The sequence below is a fragment of the Peromyscus leucopus genome, chromosome 6 (genome assembly GCF_004664715.2).
Source record: "Peromyscus leucopus breed LL Stock chromosome 6, UCI_PerLeu_2.1, whole genome shotgun sequence".
Classification (NCBI taxonomy): domain Eukaryota; kingdom Metazoa; phylum Chordata; class Mammalia; order Rodentia; family Cricetidae; genus Peromyscus; species Peromyscus leucopus.
Window position 1 is genome coordinate 115890838 of NC_051068.1, and position 15191 is coordinate 115906028.

The following is a 15191-nucleotide window of genomic DNA, read 5'->3' on the forward strand; positions in this document are numbered from 1 at the left end:
GTGAGAACAGGCAAACAGTAAGAACTCTATTAGAAAGCAGAGATAAACCTTGTTCCAATCCTTACTAGGACAGTAATGGGCAATCATAACACAATCCACATTAAACAACAAAACACAACAGTGAAGTTCAACAATATCTGGGGTAAGAAATACCCTCTTTACGCGCCAACTCAAAACCAAGAAATATATCAGAAAATGGGGGGGGGAGGGAGAAGGGAGGAGAAAAAAAGCAAAACTAAACTTCCAGTGGTCTCTATCATTTTCATTTATTTGAAAGACAGAACAAAAAGTAATTCAGACTTATGGCAATAATGTCTGAAAAAGAATGAGTCATGTAAGGAAAAGGATTAATATTTTTATTATTTGGCTACAGATAATTTTGTTTGTACAATGTAGCAATTCTAAAAAACTTTACATAAATTGCTGGGCTATGCCACCTTTATCATCTTTTAATTCTGAACATGAATTTTCTGGGTTGTATCAACTGCCAACAACTTTCCCATGTATCAAGAAGATCAGTTTCCAGAAGGTGACTGACTATATGTAGTTCCTATGCATCCTCATAGTGGGCTACAGTATGTTAGTACAATCAAAGGGCAGTTACAGTCACATCTGTGTGCTTCCTGGCACTTTTCTAGGTTGAAAGACAGACCATCATCATAATAGTTGTTAAATAAATGTTTGTATTGGAACCTAGCAATAGGATTCTTATTCTATAATCATCAAAGATTTTTTTCTACTCCAGATAATTTTTTCCCCAATGATCCTTATTAAGATTTTCCTGATTATAAAATTAGTATCTTAAAAGTAAATTCCTATTAACTCATTTATCTTAAGAACTAGAAACTAGTAAATTAATTTAGGGTCTCTTGTCATCCACAGCATTCTTTTATAAGTTTTAATTTTACAGATAGTTTAATAGAAATCACACTGTGGTGAGGATGTCATGCTAAACTGAGAAGTGAATTTACAGTTACTATCTTATCAAAGAGAGCCCTTCCCCAGCAGTAACAAAACAAAGGATCCATTTCACTATACACTGATTTTCAACCTTTCTTTCATCAAAGAAAACTATACGGCATCACTAGCATTGTAGGTATATGTTTATTATGAAACGATTGTGGTTGTGGTGGGGAGTCCAGATATTATGCCTCTTAATAAAACACATTCCTATGCTCAAATTAAAATGTTAGCTTCTTCTGACAAACTTACACTTGTTTATATCATACTATTTTTCAAACTGTTACAATTTAAATCTAATTTAAGTACTGTACACAACAGAATGAAAATAGACAGTTAATCTATTAGATTAACTAAAGTTTAAAACTAAAACCTTTTAATAATAGTTATACATAAAAGCACTGGACTATCATAGACAATTAATTCATAGACAATTAAAAAAAAAACCTATATTAAGGCTGATTTTCTAAAAAATATACCAGAACTTACTTATCCATATGGGTTTTCCTCTTCAAAAAAGCTATCTGGCAAACCATGTTAACTATTCAATCTTTTGGAACTATTGGTGACAATTCCGTTATTTATTTTGAGTTAGATATGGAAAGAAAATTATTTACTTTGAAGCCATAGGCAATGATTCTCAGACTTGATTCATTTTTGTCTTAATGAAGATCTTTCCCCATTTCTCACTATAATAATGTCTTTAGAAAAGCGTATTAGCATGCACACTAAGAATGAAGTACAAAGCACCTGCAGGAGCTACCTCAGTGTTGGTGTTACTGCCTCTTGATGATGACTATTTTGTACTGACTCGGCTATATTTAGTTCTGATCAATCTGTTTCAAAACAAAAATACACCCCAACGCCATATATTACTCTGTAATCTGTATCTGTCACAGTGCACTAGTAAAATACTTCACCGTCTTTGAAGTTATTAAGCTGAAATGTTTTTCTACTAGAAACAGATAAACATACACTACTTACTGAACTTTTAGTTTCTGCAGCCTTTGCCTTTTTAAGTCTTGTTTTTGCAGCATCCAAATCCAGTCTCTTATTCTGTAATAGTTTCCTTTCTTTCTATAAATAATCAAAAAGAACAAAGTAAAGCTAAGGATGCTAAAATCCATAAGACCATCCACACTTAAGAAATCACCCTGTATGAAGTATGTGTGCCAGATCATAAAGCGGTACAGTGACCCCACAGGTGTCTTTCCTTTTTGCTTGTTTGAGATAGGATATCCACTATGTAGACCAGACTGGGCTGGTCCTGAACTGTGACAATCCTCCTGACTCTGGTTTCTGAATGCTATAATTATAGGCATATTCTACCCGACATTCCCCTTCCACACGCTTTTAATACTACTTTAAAACATCCTAGATTCTGAACCCCAGAAACGAAGGTGTATTAGTATCTTGCCGTATGTTTATATCCTCCCACCAGGCTTCCCTCTGGAGAATATTTGGCACTATCTTTGGTTGTCACAGTTGGGGGTGTTAATAGCATTTACTGGGCAGAAGCCAGGGAAGCTGCTAACCATCCTACATGCAGTCCAGCTCCCACAACCAGTGTCGGAGGTGGCCAGGCTGAGAAGTTGTTTCAGACTGTTAGAAAGGCCTAGGACATGGCTCTGTGAAGCCCTATGTCATCTCCCTTACAGACTGGGCAGGCTGTTTTTAATATGTTGTAGCATCAAATGAACTCAACTACTCCAAAACAGAATTTCAAATTTACAGACTGAATAACACATAAACATAACTCAAGTTACTGTATAATACTTCATACTAACTATAATAAGAATCTATTTTCTTAATTTTTATATTCTATATATCAGATTTCATCCTACTGACATGTTATTAGTTATTATTTTTTTAATGGAAGGGACTGAACCCCAGCCTTCATCATGCTAGGTAAGCACTTTACTACTGAGCCATAGTCTTGGCTTAAGCTAGTATCTTTTTCAGTTATATCAATTTAGGTCAAGCCCAAACTACTTATATATCCAGAGACAGAACCATGGTTAAGCATACTGATACTTCCTAGGACATTCTGTAGTATAGAATATGCTAATTAAAGTTTGAGGTTGTATGTACAACAATGAGTAGCACTGAGAAAGTTTTATGGAACGATATTCATTGAGAGCTTCCTTCTCTGTCAGCAATAAGACAAGCTTTATGGACTAACAGATTATGTTTTGAAAGAAAGTGACAACTTAATGCTTATGCAATAAATGGCATTTAAAAGTAATACACTTCTTGGAATACACAGATAAAGTATAGGAACAGAAATACTTAGCAGGTTTCTAGTTCCGGTTTAAATTAACATGCAAGTATATATAATGATGTTTTGTTTTCATAATCATTACAGAAATTTCTCCACAGATTTGAGTGTAGTAATGCATGAAAACCAATGTACAGGCGTACACATCAACAATGTGGGACTAAAATATGGGGGTCAGGTTACTAACAGCCTTTGCTTGAGGGTTAGTTTGTGTTCTGTGCCTGTTCAGAATATTTAAGTGTTTTAATCTGCAACATTTACCATCACTAAGAGGGTAGATTACCCATTAAAAACTAAGCATAAATCTGAATTATGTGACAAATGGAGTCATTTTCCAACTCACTGCGATTGTTTTGTAATCCCCTTCTATGAAGTTTCTTAAAGGAGTGAGGAAATTTAAGGCTGATGTTTGAATCAGCTCTCTGTCAGCTGTTCCAATTCGCTTCTGTGTTTCTCCACATTTAATAAGGGCATTGCCTGCAAATGAACAAAAAATCATTTGTTAAGTTTTTTTAAAACTATGTCTAGTAATGTCAGAAAATTAATCCTATAACTTACCTAACTGCTCAAAAGTTAGTCGTCAGCTTGTTTACTTCAGAATCAAACATTATTTGAAAGGTATACTTATTTAAAAGTAAATTTACAGTAAATATCTAAATGAAAATGACAAAGATGAATTACCTGCCTATCACATCATAACTATAATTTCTAACAGTGAGATTAAAGAGGACAGATACACGGGAGACACAAACTTGGCCTGGGGATAGAGCCCAATATAAAACAAAGTATTTAACAAGTAGACCAAGTTACAGTCTCTCCTGTTTCTGTATCCATACACACCTGAGATATCCACAAATAAGAGTTTACATCTTAAGAGCAGCTCATGTTGAGGCACTAGGGGGTAGTGTGGGGGCACTGTAAAATGGGGACACCACTATAACTCCCAGGAGCCCCATTTACTAGGCATGTTGTCCATTGGCAATTAGCACCCATGGACCTCTGAGCTTTCTTCCCCCAAAACAAGGGGCTCTACCTTTTTGAACTCACTAAACTATCATATGGCTTACAGGAAACTCTATACATCAAATTGAGAATGCTTGAAGACATTTAAAAAGCTTTATGTGAAATTCATTCATTTTTGATTTCACATGCTAGGTGTGATGGTTAGTGTTAATTTTCAACACGACAGAATCTAGAACTGCCTGGGAGATGGCCTCTGGGCATGCCTGTGGTTAGGGTGTTAACTAAGGTAGGAAGACATCTTCATTGTGGGTGGAATTCTTCCCTCGAGGGGACTGCAGACTCTGAAACAGAGGAGGAGCTGAGCATTAACTAGTATTCACCTCAGCTTCTAACACAGATGCATGAACCATCTCTCTTAGGTGACTGCTGTGACTTCCCTGCCATGACCCTGATGTAATCTGCAAGTGTGGGCCAAAAGAAACCCTTTCTACTTCAAGAAAAGGAAGGGAGGGAGGGAGGGAGGAAGAAGTCCAGGCAGGCTCATGTCTCACAATAGTTAAGCCCTGATATTTAAATAGACTTAGATCAGAGCACACAGAAAGAGAACCACGTGAACAGGATTCTATTTCCAGTTCTACTTCCTATAAACTTGGGTTCTGTAGATCTTAATCCTTTTATGTTAAAATGAGATTAGATCCAGATTGGGAAGGAGTTAAGAACTCCTGGCTCTGAATACAGACATTTGCATTTGAATTGTTAGCAGTGTGCTCACAGATTAAATTTCCTTTTTAAAATGGGCATGATAGAATTTATACTATTAACAATGTTACATAGCAAGATCCTGTCTCAAAACTCCAAAAGATAGGAAAAAAAGTGAGGATATACCAAGATAACAAATATATTATTATGTGCTTAGACTTATGCCTAGGACAATCATTTTTAGCCATTGTTTTCTGGTAATAGATTCGCAAAGTCTAATTTCAAGTATCAGGATACATTTACCAGAATTACTAGAAGTGCAAATCGATTAAGAAAAAGAGAAAATCTACAATATTTTAACAGTCATGTTCTACTAGAAGATCTCTACTAGGTAAAGAAAGGAACTGCTGGGCCTTTATGAGCTCAGAATAAGCAAGCAATAAAACATGAAGTTTCTCGAAAATTAGCAGTTACAATTTAATTTCAAACTTAATCATTTCCGATTCCTCAAAGATTTAAAATTACAAAGAATATACTGTAAATATTTCAGGTTACATACATATTCAGTTGACTGGTGGCATTAAATAATATTTAGGTTTATTTCCTTCTGACACAAAGAGAATATTCCCATAGAAACTTGAAGTAGTCCTATGCCATAAGAAAATTAGGTCTTGTAATAGAAACATGGAACTCTGAGGTCCGTGTAGGGCCCGAGATGGCTTAACAGGTAAAGAAAGGTGTTTGCTGCCAAGCCTGACAGACTGAGCTCGATCTCTGGGACCCACGTGATAGAAGAGAGTCAACTCCTGCTTGTTGTCCTCTGACCTCTGCATAGCACTGCGGCATGTCCACACACATCCATAGAGATACCCACATTCACACAAGTACACAGAGCAATCAAACTGTAATATAAGTTAGTAGAGGAGCTATCTATCAAAGCTGGGCCACCTGTAAACACATGCTAGACACATGAACTAGAAATGCAATGCAGTCTATGTATCCAGAGAAGATGACTACTAACATACTCTGGGTGCTGACCCTGCATAAGTTAAAAAAGGAATATGGCCGAACATTTACTGTGGGTGAAGTACTTTTAATATAAAACAAATAAGCACTGAAAATTTTAATGTAAGTCATTACAACAATTACTACTATAACAGAGGTAATGAAGACCAATAAGAACATGAATTCATTTAATTTTTAGATCTAAGAAAGCTGTGAATGCTCTAAATATGTATTTTTCCATCAAAATTTTAACATAATAAACAATGTTAAAACTGATTCTACCATATGCTGATATCTTTAAATAGTAAAAATCTCAATGTAAAAATCTTCCTTTCAGAACCTTTCACTGTCACTTACCATAAGCTGTCCCTGGGCCAAACTCAGTCCCGGCATCAATCATATATTGTCCCAAAAGTTCTGGGTTGTTTATACGACTTGGTGCTTTTCTGTCCAGTTTCTCATAAACAAATTCTTCTATCCTGGCATCTAGGAGAAAGGTTAGAAATACCAGTGTTTCAACAGGTGCAAAAGCCAGGCATGGCAGATATACTGGAACTCCAGCACTGGGTAAACGGAGGGGTTAATACTCTAGTTTGCAGCCAGCCTTGACTACACAATGAAGACCTTTCCCCCCAAACCAAACCAAATGAAAAGAATTTAAAATACATTAGCAATTCTTACAACAGAGAAATATTATTTAAGAGTTTGTTCCCCTTCCAGCCACTTACTGCCTCTTAAAAATATAAAATTAGCATTTATTCAAGTATGTATCTTTAAGTCTAATCATATATAATTATATGTTGACTATTATATAATCTCTAAAGGTTTATAGTTCAGAAACCTGGTACTGTATCTTGGTACAGACACATTCTAAAGTTAAACTTGGTATTTAGGTATTCTTTGAGATCTTAAGTTTCAAAAGAGGAATTATAAACTTACTATCCAGTGAAGCTGCCTTTAATCTACTTGAAAGTTATGTCCATCCTTTTAAACTAGAAATATTCAGCTACAGAAATACAGACACAAAGTATCTAAGATCCAAGAGCCACATCTGACAGATTTTAGCATGAAAATGTATTAATTCTCTCTTAAGGGACACAACCCTTTGTCCTACCTACCTCTGTCCTGACCAGCTTTCAGATCCATCAATAGTAGGACACCTAAAACTTGCGCTCACACGCACACACGCAGGTACATGTGGCAGTCACAAACTACGGTTTGCTACCTTCCTAAATTATAGTAAAGGGTTCTTTTTTTTTTTTTAAAGGTCCTGAAATAGCAATGGAAATACTTTAAAAGTTAGCTAAAATAATGTTATTTATAATACATAAGAGGGCTAGTTTGTAATACACAAAATATATGAATTAGATAATGTCAAAATAATCCTTGCTTTTCTTGGCAGAGTCTGCAGCAAAACCACAAGTATTTTTTTTTTTTTTTTTAACCACAAGTATTTTAAAGCAGAACTTAAAAACCTTTAATTAGTCAGGCGTAGTGGCTCATGCCTTTAGTCTCAGGACTCTGGAGGCCGAGGCAGGAGAATATCTATGAGTTTGAGGCCAGCCTGATCTACTTAGTCAGTTCCAAGCCAGCCAGAGCTATACAGTGAGACCCTGCCTCAAAACAAAAACAAAATACAAAAATCCAAAACCTTTACTGACAACCAAAATGAACCATTTTGAAAGAACCACCCATGAGAGCTGATCAGGTTTCAAGTTTCTGATTGTGATTTTCAATTATAATTGCTTTGACCTATATGGTCAAAAGTCAAATGGTGAATTCTAAAATGATTTTGATTCAGTAAGTAAAGTATGTAGTATGTATTAGTAAACACTGCTTCATTTCATTAACTCATTCACCAGATCTTAAAATATGCAGGCAAATCTGCTATAACATTATATATTTATGCATATTCTTTAAAAATATCAAACTTTTAGGACTTTCAGGGAAAATAAAAGATTACTTTAAGTCCATACAATTTTACAATCAGAGCACAAAACAATCAACCTGATTTACTTCTTGGAAAACAATGGAGAGGAGGATACTGTGGGGACTGTTTTATATTTTACTACTTGCCAGTCACCGAGCTTACTTGCCATTCCGAAAAACAGTGTATACAGACTGTTCTACATATGTGGGTGGGACCTCTGGGCAGAAAAAAAAACAAGAAGTAGTTTTAAAGTATAGCTGTGTATAACTTAAATGTTCTTTAATGAGCAAGAAACATCATACTGTGTTCATGGTGCCTAAAGATACGAAGCCTCACTCAAGGCTTACATACTTCTTTTTAAAAGTTACTACAGTTTACTATGCTGGCATAGGATTATTAGTATTTTTATAATGCTGGACTTTAAGACTACGGAATTTTGCAGTGTGTTCACAATAGCACCGGGGAAGGAAAATAGGCATTGCTGCCTTTTCCCTTTAGTTTTGGTATTTAAGGTGTCACTTAAAAAGACTAGATGTCTATACATTGGGTCCTAGTTGAAGCTCCACTTAGTTAGCTGGCTATTTTGCATAAAAGGCTCACTTAGCAGTTCCATTTTGTAAGTACTAGTGCACACCTCATTTGCAAGGCTTTTGACTTTTGTGATCCTAAACACTCTGTGGTTGTCTGAAAATCAAGTGTAATAACCTATAGGAAAACATGAGACTTAAAATGTCAGGCCTCTAATAAGTGTTTCTGTAAACTTGTTAGGAGGTATACAGAAACTTGCACCATCTCTTCCTAACCCACATCACACGTAATAAAACAGCCCAAGACCCGGAAGACACGGCCTCTGCTTTCAACCTTAAAAACACTGACAGGCAATATGCAGGCAGAGGAGAAGTGAAGTGTCTTACTTGGATTTGGCTGCAACAGCACTTCAGTCTGCTTCATTATTTTTTCTGTCCATATTTTGGTACATTCGGCTTTGCTAAGGAGGTTTTCCAAGTGAGCATCCAATTCCGTCTTCTCTGCTTGTCCGAGCTTTTCTTCTGTAAACTGTGATTATTTAAAATAAGTATATCAATACATAAACACACCTCAAGTACATGTTAGGAAATTGTCAATAGTGAAAATCAAATTCAAATCCAAATAATCCTAAACATGTAAATATTACGCTCCAGGCCTATTTGTAAGCCATTGCTTATGAAAGTTTTGTGTGTGTGTGTGCACGCCCATGTGCATTTATGGTAATTCATCATCACCCTCCTACATCCTACTATAGCACTATGGTGACTATCTTATGTCTTCTGCTAAAATGCTTGATGTGAATTCTATATTTCATGGTACATAATATTCCTAACATAAAAACTGGGGTTAGAGTTGGCTGAATCTGAGTTCAGATTCTGACTGTATGCATGCTGACTCTGGCAAACTTTTTAGTATTTTTTCCATTTGTATCTTGTTGAGGTATGGTTTTACTGTGTAGCTCAGAATGGTTTTGACTTTTTTCCTGACTCGGGTTCCCAAACAATAAGTATTTTGAGGATTAAGTAAGATTGTCTGTAGAAATAAATATCAGCTTAAAGCCTGGTCATTGTTATTAAAATCTGAAATATCTTAATTTTTATGACATATATTACTTATAAATTTAATCATACCCAAGTTACACATTTATGGAACCTTCTAAGTGAGCATCACTGAGATAGTTTCTTCAGGGTATGCTCTAACAATGTGTTTATAGGCTTTTTGCTACATTATTCATACAGAAGTATTTTTTATAAGATTTTTTTAAAAAAAGAATTCAAATATGTGTGCACGTGTGTGTGTGCGTGTGTGTGAGTGATTGAGTGAGTGAGAGCGAGAGCGAGAGCGAGAGCGAGAGAGCGAGAGAGAGAGAGAGAGAGAGAGAGAGAGAGAGAGAGAGAATGAGTGTAGGTGCCCACAGAATCTAGAAGAGGACAATGGATCTCTGAAGTTCAAGAGTTACAGGACGTTGTCAGCCACTAGACATGGGTGCTGGGAACTGAAATCAGAACCTCTGTCTGCAAGAGTAATATGGCAAACCCCTGATTCCAAGGTCAGCCATGTAAACTGGAATCTCATTCTTGGGACAGAGCCTTTACAGAGTATTCTTTACTTATTCTCAAGGGTTCTAAGCAGCAGACCTTTTGGAGAGGAATATACTCGAATTGTATATGTACAACTTCACCTCCAATGGCAAGGTCAAACTCAGAAAGCACAGAGAGAAAGGAAACACCTAGGTGAACATCACTAAGGGGGATCACAAAGAACAACTTCTCTTAGCCTTTAAAGTATAGGCCAGTTGTTCCGTAGTCCACCATTCCCTCAACAAATAGTCTTCCTTTACAGATTCCGTTACATTTTATCGTGTGTGTGTGTGTGTGTGTGTGTGTGTGTGTGTGTGTGTGTGTGTGTATGCATATGCACACATGTGGCAGGCAGAGGACAACTTGTAGAAGGAGGTTTCTCTCCTATCATATGGGTCCTGGGGGTAGAATTCAGATCATCACACTTGTTGACAAATGATTTTACCTGCTGAGCCATCTCCTCCTTGGTCCTCAATAAATATTAAGAACGTGTGTGTGTGTGTGTGTGTGTGTGTGTGTGTGTGTGTGTTTTAGTACTAACTAGGGCAAGCATTTATGTTTCCAACAAAACAGGCAAAGTTTCTATTCTTCAGAATCTAACATTTTTGTTAAGAAGAAACAAAACCTAAATAATCAGAGAAGCAGCATGCAAGGTTTAAAGATGCTCAACATAAGACCAACATAGGCGATTCTATCTTTTTCTGAGTGACATATTAAATCTAAGTGGAGAAGAATAACTATTTGGAAGAGGAAGAATTAGGAGAATAGGGGACATTTTCACTGGGGAAGAAATGAGCCTGGAAGAAGGAGGGACCAGGACTGGAGAGATGGCTCAGAGGTTAAGGGCACTGGCTGCTCTCCTGAGTTCAATTCCCAGCAACCACATGATTGTTCACAACCATCCATAGTGGGATTTGGTGCGTTCTTCTTGCATGAAGGCATACATGCAGACAAAGCAGTCATACATAAAAAAATACATAAAAAGTAAGTTAAAAAACAACTCAGGAGGCAGAGGCAGGTGGATCTCAGTGAGTTTGAGGCCAGCCTGGTCTACAAAGCGAGTTCAGGACAGCCAGGACTGTTACACAGAGAAACCCTGTCTCGAAAAACCAAAAAAAGAAAAAAGAAAAAAAAGAAAGAAAGAAAAGAAAAGCAGCAGGGACCAGCCTGTGAAGAGTTTAGAGAGATGGCATTGGTGAGGAAGGAGCAGCTCATCTGCCACTTGTATGCATATCAAACATTAATTTCCTTCTAGAAATCTCTGTTATAATGAAGACTAGATTTCCAAAGAATAGATTAGTAAGAGGTCAACATCATTATAAAAATCATTATTTGCTAGGCCAGTCTTTGTGTGAGGTACTCTTCTAGTAACACGTTTGGTCTCTGTTAACAGGCAGAACTCACTGAAACACATTATCCAAGGATTAGGAAAATGCAGGCCCCTTTCCAGTATGCAAAATGTCAATTTTGTCTAACATTTTAGAAATACTAGACTTAAAGTACAGATTAGAAACTATTAAAACGTGTTTATGATAGTGACTCAAGAAATAGTTACTGAATTTATCAAGACAAAATGGATTCAGGCAAGTTTTGTGACAGTATTTTCAGAGAGCTAATGATTAGAAAGTTAGTTATTTGAGAAAATTACTTCATAATCTCAGGTTAGTAGGCTTGTTGGCTTATCATTTAATTTTTTTTTATATTTTGGTCTTGAAAAATATAGTGAGAATGTAAGAGAGCGAAGATGATATTTACAACAAGCTATGTATTTGCTATGGAGTTTGAGTCTTCAAAGAAACAAGAAAAAGCAAACCTTATATAACTTATAAATAAACACTTAAGAGTGACGTCTAATCATGGTTGTCAACTTCATATACCCAGTAACAGGAAAACCAAAGGAGGAAGTGCTTCCATCAGATTGGCCTGTAAGCATGTCTGGGGGCATTTTCTTGTAAACTGAGGTAGGGAGGCCCATGCCACTATGGGCAGAACCATCTGTAGGCAGGTGGACCTGGTCTCTCTAAGAAAAGGTAGCAGTGTATGGGCCTAGGAATAACAATGCTCCTCTAGGTTTCTGCAGCAAGCGCCTGCTGTGGGGTCCTGCCTTGGCTTCCCTTGCTGGTGGACTGTGAACTGTAAGATTAATAAACCCTTTCTTTCCCAAGTTGGTTTTGATTATGTGTTTATTAGAGCAACAGAAAGCAAACTAGAACAGTGACTTACACAGTAAGAATTTACAAAAATGAGGTTTTGCTTTTTAGTATAGAAGACAATGAACAAAACCAACCCTCAAAAAAAGTAACAGCAAACTCCTCCAGAATAAAAGGAATGTGAAAACCTGTTTAGAAAATAGTTCTGGAGGAAGGCCCAAGCAAGCAAGGTATTTGAGGACCAGCAAAACGTTCCACATCCACATTCATTTTTCTGTTTTCACTATACTCACATTTATGCTTCAGATTTCAGTAAACACAGTTTTGTTCTTTTTCAAAAAATTTAACAAATTTACCATTACTGTTATTATTGAAAGGCAGATAGCTGTGGTATGTACGCCCAAGCTGGTCTTCAACTTGATTTTCTTGTCTTACCTTGCTGAGTTCAGGCACTGTATGTGCAACCATGCCTAGCTTATTTCTATAATGTTTTCTTTTTTTTCCCCAAGAAGATAATGCATCTTTGTCATGATTCTGAATTTCTTAATATAAGGGCTTACTTTGTGTTTAAAAATCCATATACTAAGGTATATGCATCTTGTTTATATCAGATTTTAAAAAAAACCTACAGGGTAAGAACAATAATTCTAGTGAGGAATATGTTGAGGATTGGAGTGATTAAACATTCTGTCTAGGGTGACAGTTTTGGGAGTGAATAATAACTATGCTGACCACAAGAGGGTAGTAATTTTTATTTTACTGCCATAATCCAAATATACCCTACTCTGTGCTTCCTTGTGCTGTGTATTTGTTTACAGCACTGTAGGTCTGTCTTTGCTTCTTGTAGGATATTCAGTTAATTACCAAATTAAGGATGGCTTAAATGCTATCTTGAATGAAAAAAAAAAATAAAAAAATGGGAGGGGGCTAGGGCAGATACATAGTAACACTGCTAATGTTATATTTCTATTTCTTTATCAAAATGTAAACTTATAAAAATAGAAATTTCCCATCTTACATTTGGGGGCCCAACTTCTTAAAAAGTATAATCTGATACACAGTTTTTCATACTAATTTCATCTGTAGCACAGTAAAACAACATGAGGATAGAAAGTTTAATTCATTATATATTCTCTCTAAACAAATTTAAGGAAGCGGCTGTTGGAGTTGGGAGCATTATACTAGACATTGGATGAGTTAGTAACATTTAGTCACTTATACATTCTACCCTAACATTTATAAAAGTACCAAGACTTATCTACCTATTATACAGGTGAATAGTTTTGAACTCACATTTCTTTTTAAAACAAGAAATTTAACTTCTAATGAAAATGTCTAGATAAAATGAAAGTACCTATAGTAGTTGACCAGGGAATGACCTCCTTTTTTTTTTTTTTTAAAGTGCAATTTAAGCCAGGCAGTGGTGGCACATGCCTTTAATCCCAGCACTCGGGAGGCAGAGCCAGGTGGATCTCTGTGAATTCGAGGCCAGCCTGGGCTACAGAGTGAGTTCCAGGACAGGTGCAAAGCTCCACAGAGACACCTTGTTTTGAAAAACCAAAAAAGTGCAATTTGATTTGAAAGGAGATTATTTGGAAATGAGAGGGCTTAGTTCTCTCTCCCATTCTTCACTGGCACAGCTCTTAAACTATTCTTAGCATGAAACTCGGCACTTTGGCACTGCACTCATATCACCATAGCTCAGAGCAGTAACTCGGAAACTGCCTACATGCTGGAATAAGAAAACAGTGCTGTGTTGTAAACTACGATGCCAGCATTCTAGCTTTCAGGTTTTATTTTAGAAATACTCTTCTTTCCTTAAAAACTTTATTAAAAAACACTATGGAGCACGTCAAACATACAGAAAACAAAACAAAACAAAAAACAAAACAAAATCCAACCAATCAACCAAACAACAACAACAACAAAAAACCTAACAGTGTAGTGGAAAACGGTATAATGAACTTCAGAAGCCCGTACCCACAATTTAGCTTCAACAACTACCACCATTCTGTTAATCTGCTCTCAACTACCTGGCCTCTTCTTCTGAAAAACTGTGCAGCAAACCTCAAACTGTAGGTTTAACCAGAATATTTCAGCATGTGACATTAACAGTTATAGACAATATAAAAGGACACTAAATACAAAAGGAGATTTTCTCCATTTTAAATTTCTTCTTCTTAATAAATGGTTGAGGCAGAATGCATTATGTGTCTGAAACACAGTTAATTATAGCATTATATAGTGTCAAATCTTTACTTAACAGGTAACCAGCACTAAACAAAAAATACCACAAGCTCTGGTCCTCTACTGAAGTCAACGCTAAGTCTAAAAAATTTTTTTTATTTCACCTCCCATTTATTTAACCATACTTTTCAGGGAAGGAAGGAGGATAACAGGGTTAAGTATGGCAGCTAGCTTGTCACTCATCACATCGGTCCAGGAAATCAAAAGCTGGATGGAATTGGAATTTCCCATCTCTAACAGTTACTCGCTGTTGATAATAAAATGTTCAGATTTTACCAAATGATATCTAAGTTCTTCTAAGGCCACATCATATTGCTATTCTTTCTACACATCGTAAGCCTGCAATGCCCATTCTGAGAAAAATCAGCTTCTAGTACGCCAGAGGCCAACTAGTTCCACACTAGCCAGGCAAAGTCAAGCAAGTTATTTACATCTCTGAGGCTGCTTCCTTTTATACAGAGGAGGGTTCACAATGTCTCTCTAGCAAGGTGACAGAGAGGGCTGCAGCTAATATGTTAAATGTCCAGCAAACTGCTCATCACACTATTTTTCATAAGCTAGGCAGTCATTACCTTGGGGAACTCTCCCATCCTTTTGCCAAGGACAATGCAATATGATATCAACGGTGCCAATAAAATTAGGGTAAAGGGTACAAGAAACGAAGCAACAGAAGAGAGATATAGTTTGCTGTAATTCTGGCACACGGGACATTACTTTCGTCTTCTTACAGAAGAGAATGCTCTTGCTACCCTATGTCACTAACTGAAATACCAGATTGTTTATAACCCATGTTGTGAAATTTACATCTGTTCATAGATTTAACTGCGTTTGCATAACGTGGTGTTGACTGC

The 15191-nt window shown here is 36.4% G+C and overlaps 1 protein-coding gene across 3 annotated transcripts in view; it reads right to left on the reverse strand.

The window, feature by feature from the left end:
* Sh3glb1 (SH3 domain containing GRB2 like, endophilin B1) overlaps positions 1-15191 on the reverse strand; it is a 31381-nt gene that overhangs the window by 15367 nt on the left and 823 nt on the right. For all 3 annotated transcript variants that reach the window (XM_028861226.2, XM_028861225.2, XM_028861224.2), the window contains exons 2-5: positions 8750-8891; positions 6263-6391; positions 3582-3715; positions 1945-2037 (exon numbers count right to left, since the gene is read on the reverse strand). In XM_028861226.2, the coding sequence (XP_028717059.1) occupies positions 1945-2037; positions 3582-3715; positions 6263-6391; positions 8750-8891 (498 nt within the window). The remainder of the gene's footprint in view (positions 1-1944; positions 2038-3581; positions 3716-6262; positions 6392-8749; positions 8892-15191) is intronic.